The 11,552-nt window shown below is 37.2% G+C and overlaps 1 protein-coding gene across 1 annotated transcript; it reads left to right on the forward strand.

Annotated features, from left to right (window-relative positions):
- The first annotated feature begins 379 nt into the window (after window positions 1–379).
- On the forward strand, window positions 380–11,307 carry LOC113112643 (opioid growth factor receptor-like protein 1). The gene is made up of 7 exons (XM_026278388.1): window positions 380–825; window positions 2,318–2,404; window positions 2,596–2,674; window positions 4,344–4,422; window positions 6,791–6,857; window positions 7,061–7,206; window positions 8,384–11,307. Exons 1-7 carry the CDS (start codon window positions 622–624, stop codon window positions 8,877–8,879), a joined length of 1,158 nt encoding a protein of 385 aa, XP_026134173.1. The 5' UTR covers window positions 380–621; the 3' UTR covers window positions 8,880–11,307.
- The last annotated feature ends 245 nt before the right edge of the window (window positions 11,308–11,552 follow it).

An 11,552-nucleotide genomic window follows, 5' to 3' on the forward strand; every position in this document is an offset into this window, starting at 1 on the left:
AAATGTTTTAAGTATAGTTTTTCTATAAACATAGCACATACCGTGGACAAACCCGTGACTATAAAATCATGAAACAAACCGAAACGTGAAAAAGTTGAACCGTTCCACTCCTAGTTCTAGGACACTCCCAAATCAAAATCAAGACTTTGTAAAAGAGCATAATAGGACCCCTAGACTGCCAAGATAAAAAAAAAAAACAATAATAAAGTTATGAAATCATGCATTTTAAGAATGTAAAGTCAATGCTCTGTAAAGCTCTGTAAAGTCAATGACAAAGTTTAATGCACTGATGCAGCATCAAAACTGCTTTGCTTCTGTTAACAGTAGCCTAAATCTACTGTCATATTGTGTATTTACAAGACCTTGCAGCAGTCTCAGAGTGTACAGCTTAACTCAGCTGTATAGAGACGCCTTAAATGATGCTGAGAGCACCTCATCATCCTCCTCATCATCTCCAGTGCTGATCTCTGGGCAGAAGGGGGTGTGTTCTCATCACAGCGCTGGAAATCCCCCCATTAGTCACATAAAAGGGACCCGGACGCCAGTTCTACATCATATTAAAGCTCGATCCTGAGCCGAAGGAGGACTTTAAACTATGTAGGCACGGTGGACAGGGTTTAAATGGGCAATCTGATGGGCATCTGGAGATATAAGGAGCCGAGCACAGTGGAAGAATGCGACTCGACGTGGGAAACGGACTCAGAGAGCGACGAGCATCAGCTGGGAGGAGAGGAAGAGGAGGAGGAGGACAGCGGCATCTCCGAGTCCATGAGCCCGGCGGATGCAGTCAGAGGAGCCCAGCAGCTGGATCACGGATCACCGAAGGTACCTCATCATACACGAGGAATGAAAGATGGCAAAGAAAAGACAATAACCATAAAAACGGTCATTATAGGCGTATTTATAGGAATTGCAAGCGAAAAATATTTTGCATGTAGTAGTAACGACGGTGTTGTTGATATTTAAAATCTGTGTAAATCCATGTGGAATAAACACGCGTGCTGTTTGCTTATAGCGTGGGCAATGTCAACTAATCATCATCATCATCTAAGTATTATTAAAATAGCGATATACAGCTGTAAAGAACACGGTGCTAAACTGGGCTATCGTCTGTTCAGTTTTGTTCCGTTTTCTGCATGACGCTATTAAAAAAAAAAAAGCATGACGCTATAAATAGCTACCTCAAACCAATGTATGCTTTGTGACTTTGTTAGTGATATCTGATACTACTAATAATAACAAAAAAAAAAAAAAAAACGAAATAAAAGCATATGTTTAAAAAAATTTGACCCATATTTGAAGAACCATCTATGTATGACCTTTCACCTTTGGCTTTTCAGCATGTTCTGTAGCTTTAGCACTATTTATGTATTTGTCAGTCTACATAATTTGTATACATATTCAACCCAACTTTTAGTCCTTCACACATATGACGGGGTATAATGGGCACCCCATGTAAAAGGCCCCTTATAATTTTATTTGTGAAATACACAGTTGAAAATGTAGCACTGAGATACACACCATTCTTTATCTAATAGAAAAATAATGCAGATGTTATTACAATATACATGAGATAATATGAAATGCCAAAAATGTTTAAAATCAACCAAGGGGCACTCTTTGTCAGTGTTGTATCCAAGAGTTTACTTTTCTTAGGGCAATAGGAGAGTTGAAGCATTGTATCTTTGGCCTTGTTAGATGTAATTTGTTTTAAAATGGCCAATGTTCTTTCTAGGTTTCCGGATTTTAAGGCCACTGAGACACTGACCTGTTCAGTGTGACCTATTTCCTCATGGGAAATTTGCTCGGTTGAATTTCCTATCAAGAGAAGAAGGAAATTGGATTTTTATTAATTTTCCAACTAAGATTTTGATAACAGCTTTTCACACTCACTAGTCTTTTAGTTTTTCTGAGCCCTGCATCAACGATTATTTAATACAAAATTATATAAGTACATTTAATGTTATTAATTTATAAGCTTCATATGCCTTGATATTATGTCATTGGCCCCAACTAGCAAACCACATAATGTTATATGTAAGAGTGCGAGTCTTCTGTGCTGTGCTTTGACTCAACTGTAAAGGCGTTCAGTGCTTGAACATCACAAAAAGCTGCGAGCTAAAAATGTTCATGAATAAGTTAGAGAAAAAGTAGATATTCTACAAAATGGAGCACTTCTCTCTTGTCTAACAGCCTTTGCATCCCAATAGGGAAGAGCACTGACAGTGTAGCTCAGATGCTGATGAGTGAAGTCATTCATACGCTCTTTCACTGCCTATGTAATCCTTACACTCTTCTCTCTCTTTTCCTCTCACAGTTTGGTGACAAGATGGAGTCCTCTACTAGGATGAAAAGGAGCTTTTACGCCGCAAAGGACTTGTACAAGTATCGGCACAGTTATCCGGTAAAGAGTTATATCTACTCTCTTCAGATTTCACATAGAGCTCAAAGGCTGATCATCTTTGAATGTGAAATTTGCAGGAAATATTGCAGTATAGTCAGAAGAAAACATAGTGGAGGCCAGATATACAGGATTTTTCCTCTCTCTCTCTCTATCCTTCTGTCCTGGGTTTAATCTGTGATTCTGTTGTTCAGAACTACAAGGAGCTTCATCACCCGAACGAATACCGCAATCTGAGGTTCTATCTGAATAAGATCCCCCTGGTGCCGGACGGTGAGTGCATGTTTGCTTTTTCCTTTTAATGACTTTCTTTTGTCTTTCATACTTTTTCCTGTATTCTTCAATAATGACCTAATAATATTGCTGTTCTTTCCAGGACAGCATTGAATGGGGGTCAAAATGTTTGCCAAACAAATCTGCTTTATTGTTTTTAAATCACTATTATATTAAAGAAACTTCCTCCCTGGAAGTCCCTTGATTCTCATAATGAGACTGTGCCTTAGTTGTTACAGATTTGTTTTCCTGCAGTAATATCAAAGCCTTTTCAGGAACAGAAGCATTGGCTCCGATAAGATTCACACAAATGATCCATGAGCCAGAGTCATCTTCAAACATTTTACCCCTTGATTAAAACACTTCAACAAATAGTACCCAAAAATGAAAATTCTATCATTATTTAAAATTTGTGTGCTGTTTTTTTTTTCTGTGGGATACTAAATCAATTTCGAACAATGTATGCGTTCCTCTTTTTTGGTGAACAGATCATTATTTTGAGCTTTTTTTTTAATTGAGAGCTTGCTGGACTGGCTGATAAATAACCTAAAAGTAAAAAAAATAAAAATACATTTAAACGCTCATACAGCATTTGCCATTATTCTAGATTCTCAGCATTTCTCTCTCCTTTTTTATGGAAAAGGGGAGTTTCTACATTCTTTAAAATGTATCCTTCTGTATTCTGTATCCATGGAAAAAATAATAGCATACAAGTTTGGAACAACATGAGAGTGAGTAAATAATGACGGATTATCATTTTTTAATTAAACTATTGCTTTGATGCAGTAAACATGTTCTGAAAATTGCTTTGGATTAATATAACCTGAAAATATATTTGGATGAGACTCGCAACACAAGAATATTACAATATACACAAAGACATGAGCATGCATACTGCAAGAACATTTGTGCCCAGATTTACATAAAGCAGTTTTTACAACCGAATACACAAGCCAGCTGGTGTGAGGGAAGAACATGGGTTCTGGAGTGCTTCATTAGCTGAATGTTTTCCCTGCGGGGCCTGTTTGGGCAGGCAGATAGTGAAGACATCTCAGAGGAGCCATTGATTGGTTATTGTGGGCATGTTTGAGAATTAACTGAATATGTTGTGCAAGCATTTAATGGCAGCATATCTGCTTCACTGCTGTTTAGGCAGAAGGATACACACACACACACACACTCAGGGTTTCCATGTTAGGGATGACCTATGTTTGCGCTCTGATCTGAACACGCTGTCCAATCTTGTCTCATATGTGAATGAGCCATTATTTTTTTATAAAATCTTTTAAATTAATATTTTGATCTGGTACACATTGGTCTGAATGGTTTGTCCACAGATATGACTGTTCAACTCGATGATTCAGTGATCAGACTAGTAATTCTCAGCTTGATAGCTCACTGGAAGAAAAGATGAGGAAATTACGACTTCAGTTTTGGTCTGTTAATCATACATAGTATTACGGAATACAGTTATGATACATTTCAGGTACTATCACTTTCTTTTTTATGCTTGAGTGTTCCATTCAAGAAATAAAGTCATAGGCTTTTGAGTAAATCTAGAGAGAATTTTAATTTTTTGGTGAACCGTCCTGTTTAATAGAGCTTTAAGTGGCTAATGCTGCGCTTGGCCTGCTGTGATGATTTATTATTTTTCTCTTTGTCCCCGCAGGTATTTATATTGAAGAAATCCTCACTAAATGGAGGGGCGACTATGAAAAATTAGAGCACAATCACACATACATTCAGTGGTAAGACATTTCTTCGATATTCCAACTTCTCTACGAGCAAATAAAGTGTCTAGTAATTGCTTAATAATGCTGAATAACTGAGACCTCACGAATTGTTATCAGCCAGTCACTTATTATACTACTATTATTATTATTATTGCTTGTTTAAAGAACAGAGAAAGTTGTGTGCTTATATGTGCATGAGGGATTTTTGGACGGCGAGACATGGATTAAATATGCTTTTCTTTGCCAACTGTTCAAAAGAAAATTCTGTAGATCAAGGCAAAATCAAACAAAAGCATGAAAGCGGATAAAGGCAGATATAAAGACATAATCAGCACACTGTCGTACTTGCTGGTGAAGGGGTCAATAACATACTTTTTGCTGACAAAAGACAACCTTAGGACTACATTAGATAAAAGTCTCTTTAATCTTTAATGCTGCTTAAATATTAATAAACCGTTTTGGCTGACATCATCTCTTTAGTAACTGAAGAAGCTTTTGGGGAATGTCAATGACTCGAGGACATTTCCTGATTAAATTGTCAATTTTCCTAACATTAAAGATGCAAACGATAAAGACGTTATCTTAAAGGCAGAAGATAAGTGCAACCCTCGTTATAGGAATGGATGTAGACTTTTCTAAAAATGTAAGATTAAATCAAGCATGGTTAATCCAGCTGCTTTCCTGCTTTTCGAAATTCATTCACCTTTTTAGTATATTTTGAGATACTAAAAGGCATATTTCATATTTGTAGCAGAAGACTGAGAGAAATACTCAGCATCTCTTTCAGATTCTGAAGAAGAAAAATACTGAACAATCACATCACCAGTAATGTAACTATTAGGTGAAATGAGTCCTATTCAGATTGCAGTCAGTGCATAAAAAATGTCTAATGTGAGAATTTTTGAAGGACAATACGTGCCTCCTGCTTTTGTTTCATGCTAATATTGGCTAGACAAGTAAAAAGCATTTCCTTTTGACCTTATCGGTCCTTTAAATAGAGCTGTAGGGCTAAAACCTGCAAGAGAATAAGCATTTCGAGCCATGACTTTCCTCAAAAATTTCTAATGGGATTTCAGAGTAAAAGAAGGTCGATAACTTTACTTTTAAGAGACTTTGACATACTGTCACCTTTGATTTACACAACCAGTGTAATGTTTTTAAATAGATATGTGCTTAAAATGTAAGTTACTAGGCAAAAAGTTGCTAAATATGCACTTACCTACCACAAGCACTGCTTGATCAGCTTGACAGCTGCAGGTGCCAGTAATGTTTTTAAAGCACACAGCAGATTCAGGATTCATGATTGAGGTGTGTAATTTCTATTGTAGAACATGACATGAAAGTCTTCTCAAATAATGTTAACCATAGACCTTTTCCTTCTCAGTCAAGGAAAAAAAAAGTTTAAATTAGCCTTTCGGGTTTGCCTATAAACTGATTTATTTTATGCTTTAGTCATCCTCTTTTATTTTTAACCTCTTATTCATTTAAAAAAGAAATATTAGGCAATAGCTACGTCACCGAGGAAGAAACAGTAATGAATTAATCTTCTGGAAATGTAGGTTGTACAGAGGTTGTACAGAGGTTAAAAAGTGGTTTCAGATCATGTGCTCTGGTAAAGTTCTCAATTGGGTGCCGTTACCTCACACACTCCCAGAGCTGAAGCTCCTGTTCGTTCCTGCCTGTGCTGTTATTATGAGCGTTGATGGTGAGGAAGAGGGAGAGGACACGATGCCCAAAGCCTAGGTGAAATAACACAATTTTAAAGTCAGTCTTCACGCATATGCTGGCAATCGTGCTGGCAAAAAGAGATTAGCTTCTCTCATTCCCCTTACTAATATTTTTCACACTCCGTATGCTTGCATGGCTATTTGCATAATATCAATTAGCAAATATAAAAACACAAGTGAGTGCAAGCAGAAGGATTGCTAGCATTTTGCCTCTTTAAGTAAATAAAGATGAGATGATTGTGAAAGCTTGCCAGCCAGAGAAAAAAGAGAAACTTGAGAAGAAGGGGAAGAAAAATGTGCGGGTTTTTCCTTCACCAGTGGTCAGCAACATGTAGTATCAAACAGCTGACTGGGAGAAACTGACCCTTTATTGCATTATGTGTGTGTGTGTGTGTGTGTCTTTTCTTTCTCCCTGGTCCTCTGTCATATTCTAGTGATAGTCACTTTTGCCTTTATTGTCTTAAATCATTAATTATGTTATATACACTCTTACCGCTATTCATTTTGAATTAAAGTTTATATTGTAGTTCAAACAGTAGACCAACTTCAAGGACATGGGTTTGATGCATGAAAAGTCATACCTTTAATACAAAGCTCTTTGGATAAATGTATACATAGGAGCTAGATCCTAACATGTTTCTTTAATGCTGTTACAGGCTCTTCCCACTCAGAGAACAAGGCCTAAATTTTTATGCTCAAGAACTCACTCAGGATGAGATAAAGGTATGATCTTAAATGTAAATTGGAACCTTTATTTTTTTTAGTGTAATATCACCTAGTCAAGGGTGTCAGAACATCAATGAATAGGTTTCAGGAAGTAACACATTCTGTGTTTTAGTCTCGTCCTGTTCTATTCAGTTGTTGATAACCTTTTGTAGTCACTGTGCAGATCAGCTTTAAACCAGGCGAGTTTTTGTTTTCAACAGGAATTCCAAAGCACTCGAGAAGCCAGGAGACGCTTCCTCCTAGCATATACGATCATGTTGGATTTCTTTGGAATCAAGCTATTGGATAAAAACGGGAACGTGGCTCGGGCCCCAAACTGGCAAGATCGCTTCCAGCACCTGAATGAGTAAGTTGTCTTTTTTTTTGTTTAAAGTATTTTCTACTCTATAATTTCTTTCTTCTCACCATTATGTTCTACTCCACCTTCAGCAGTTATCTTCACATTCTATGACAATCTCAACTCTTGGTCTCCTGTCTTCTGCCATATTTAGCATGCTTCAGTCCTGGGAGTTCTTAGTCTCCGATCCTTGCAACACAATTTCACAGTTACAGTGTATGACCCTGAATGCACCGTCATGTGATCATCTTATGCAGGGGCCAGGGAAATGGGTCAGACGCATAGAGGAGACTGAACAGAATAGGATACAAAAACTTTTACATTCAGTAAAACAGAGATTAAGATCACGGGGAAGACATTTTGAAAAGGGGAAATGCAAACGAGTTTGATGAACCCACGATCAGCAAGGAGGGAGCAAAATAAAATCTGCAGTGCAGGGGGCTGAGTAGTAGACATAGATGACTGTGCACGTCTGTCTGTGTGTCATTGCCCCAGGCCTGTGCCATAGAGGACACACTTACATTACATCGCAGATATACACTGCTTGATGAACTTTGTCTGCAGTGTGAATAGACCTATACAAAACGCTGTCATTTTGAGTGCACTGAGAGTATTCCTCTCTTAAAATGGGCAAAAATGACTTCTTGATGCGTTTTTATTTAATCTTTTTGGCTTGTTTTCCAGTAAAAAAGATATAATTGACACTGCAAAGGTGGCACAGAAGTGCTTCTGTTCTAATCTGAAGGTTTCTTAATACATGAAACCACATAAATAAATATATTGTTTGTTTTATTATTTAGTTTATTTTCTGTCAAGCAATTCGATTATAGGCACAACTAAAGGGCATTGCAGTATGCAATATAGCATAGCCTTGAATGCCTTTTGTATAATGATTTGTATATGGGTATTGATAACAATATAAAACAATTACATCAATTAAATTAAATCTAATTCATGAAATGCTTTTGTCAAATAAGAAGCATAAGATGGTTTACAAAAAAATACAACCTCAAAAATGCTAATGACCCAACCTTTGTTTTATATGTGTAACTAATGTACTGCTTAGAGCCCTTCCTTACAAAGTTCAGTTATCAAAAATAAAATGTTCTCCCTTGTCAACAACCAATAATACTTTAATTGAAAATGTCTGACATTCTCTGAAACCTATGACTTCCTTGCTTTCCAGGTCGCAGCACAATTACCTGCGCATTACTCGCATTCTGAAGAGTCTTGGTGAACTGGGCTTTGAAAGCTTCAAGCTTCCTCTGGTGCATCTGCTGTTGGAGGAGGCGCTGGTGGAGGGCACTTTACCCAACATGCGTCACAGCGCACTGGAATACTTCGTCTACACGCTGCGCCAACATAGTCAGAGACGAGCCCTGCTCCGCTTCGCCCAGCGCCACTACCAGCCACCTGAGAACTTCATCTGGGGTCCACCCAAGAAAAAGCGCATTCTGGCCTCTGGATCCGCAGGGTTGAAGTCAGGGAAAAATGAGGTGGTGGAGACGAGTGTGGGCAAAGCCAGGTCACCCAGGGAGGGCAGAAATAACTTAGTGAGAGAGGCAGACGACATGGACAATAGGAAGAGTGGAGAGTGGAAAACATCGAAAGGGTCCAAGCTCCTTCAGGAGGTCAGGGGAAGGGTAGATCTAGAAGAATACATTGATACCATTCCTCTGTAAGAATAGAAAGAATTATCAGAGTAGTTTAAGATGATCTTAAAGTTAGGTTAAAGAATGGCACAGCAATATTATTCCATACTATTGCCTTTTAGAGACTTGCTTTTTGAACAACTTGACTGTTTGCCCTTTTTTTAATATGAGGCGTTTTTCTTAACTCTGAATACTTTTCAAAGTGTTAGCAGGTACATTTCTCTACTGTAATTCTTACTTGCAGCCCTCTGGAGAGTTCTTAGCACATGTTCAAGTGTGAGTATACATTATATAAGTGCTACCTGAGCACATTGTATGTGTGAAATATTGCACTTTTTGACTATTCCGTCTTCCCCTTTTTGAGAACATTATCTTAGTGTACAGGCTTTGAGATGAGGCTTTATTTGCTATTCATAAGCCCGTCTCTTAGACAGATGTCTCTTGTTTTCCGTCCAGAGCTCGCTGATTATTCGGATACTCGTAGCTCCTTGTATCAGACCATAATAATAATAATGTGTAGTAAGTGTTAATATACTTGCAGGAATTTTCAGGTAATTGATCTTCCATGTTTCTAAAGGTACGTGTGAGATCTTAATCCAGTTTTCTAGAATACGTCTTACAATATGAAGTGCCTCTTCTTTCGTTTGTTAAAGCATACGTGACATGCTTTATCATTTCGATTCGGAAGTCGCACAGTAAGCCGTTTGTGGAGAAATGCAATTATAAATGAGCAAAACAAACTTGAATTCCGCCTCTTTTGTGTTTTATGTTATTTTTTCGATAAAACATAGCCTTAGCTCTGATTTTAGAATGAAAATGAAAATAAATGCAATATACTCTAGTAAATGTGGTGTGAAAGTAACCGCCTCAAGTTCAATTGGCGGCACAATACACACTTGTTTACCGATCATAACTTGCTAGTTAAAGCACATCAAAAGGTATATATATATATATATATATATATATATAAGTTTATATTAAGGTTAATCAATGAAGGAATCAGCAAAACATGGAATAAGTTAGCCTACATTCACCTTAGTAAAGCCATTAAATGTCCCTGGCTCCTTAGTTGAGAAAAAAAGTTAATGTGTAGTTCAATATATGCTCAATACTTTAAATTAATATAATTTTTTTGGAGGGGAGGGGACAGTTATTTATTTATGTGGACTCCATTTTCTTAAAAACATATGCTATTTTACAGCAACTGTTTAACAGTTTTGAAAGATAATGTTAATATCATTAGAAAGCAGAGACTTTGATTTTTCATTTAGTGTATGCAATTTAAAACGACTCAAATTGATGGAGCAATTCACATATGTACATGTGAGTGTGTGCCGCCTTTCTTTCTTTAAGTGTGGACAATCAGGGCAATGATGGTCACTATCCACATAGGATACTAATCAATGAGTGTTTTTATTATCTAATATTAATATGGATCAAGCTTGTACGTTACGTGTGTTTGTTCAGATTGTACACAGAGGGCTAGACAATACCGCCACAGCACAGGTGTGTGTGTGTGTGTACAGGATGTCATGGGTTTCTGCCTTTTTTAGTTTCTAACGGCACACAAACAGAAGCAAAAAAAAAAAAAAAAAAAATCAGGAAAGACTAAATCCCTCTGTAGTGGCTGAAGTCCGTCTTCCCTTTTTCTGTTGGATTAAATGTTGCTTCTTTTTCTCAGTCAATAATTTAGACTGAGCACACTTTTTTGTCTAACCCAGTTCATACCCTGGAGTTAATTAAACCACATCGCTCTGAATGTGTGAGAGTCATGGATGAAAAGAGGGGGTCACATTCTGCTCCATGGTTCCTCCTAATGGACAGATAATTCTTGTGTCCAAAAGCTGAAAACACATAGTTGTTGTGTCTATTAAGATGCCTTCATTTGGTTGGTTTCTGAATTCAGCACAGATGTGCACTGCAATATCCAACAATCTTGCACATGTGGTATGGCAGTTGGTGAAAAGAACAACAAGGCATCGGATGGAGAGATTGATTATTCATAAATCTCAGTTTTTTTTTTTTTACTTCTACTAAGAAATAATTATTCATATTTGCTTGCTTATCTCTTAAGCTCACTTTGGAAACTAGCCTGATACCAGTTTTCTTTGGGCAGGGGCTTTTACAAAAACATTGCCTTTAAGTCAAACTAGGCAATCAGAATTGTGTTTCTGACTTCTGTCCTGTTGGGAAACAAATAGCCATCTTCTCTTTGTCCATCTGAAGAACCTGTGGTTCTAAAAGACTGATGAATCCCCATCTCAGTATTTCAGTGTTTTGTGCCATAATAGCGTGGTGACCGTTTGACTGGTGTCATGTAAGGTGCCATGAATGTTTAGAACTTAGAACTTTGTTGAGAAGTGATCATTTGTAATCAAAGGAAGTGTAACTTTTGGAAGTTCATATTTGGATGTTTCTGTTGTGGCCTACTGTTTAATAAAGTGCAGCTCTTTGACGAGTTGTAAGTGTGTGTGTGTGTAAATGTAGCTATTTGATGACTGACACTACTGTGATTATGCAGCTTTTAATTTCCCCTGTACATTCAATTCAGTTGAATCCAGCTGAAGTCATTTGCCAGTCAGAGGTGAATAAACGGGTATGGTCATGTAACTATTATGTTGTGTCAAATATATATTTATGCGCTTAGAGAAGTTACTGTAAATGCACATATAAAACAACTGTAAAAAAAATAAAAATAAAACC

Source organism: Carassius auratus, chromosome 13 (genome assembly GCF_003368295.1).
Source record: "Carassius auratus strain Wakin chromosome 13, ASM336829v1, whole genome shotgun sequence".
NCBI lineage: Eukaryota > Metazoa > Chordata > Actinopteri > Cypriniformes > Cyprinidae > Carassius > Carassius auratus.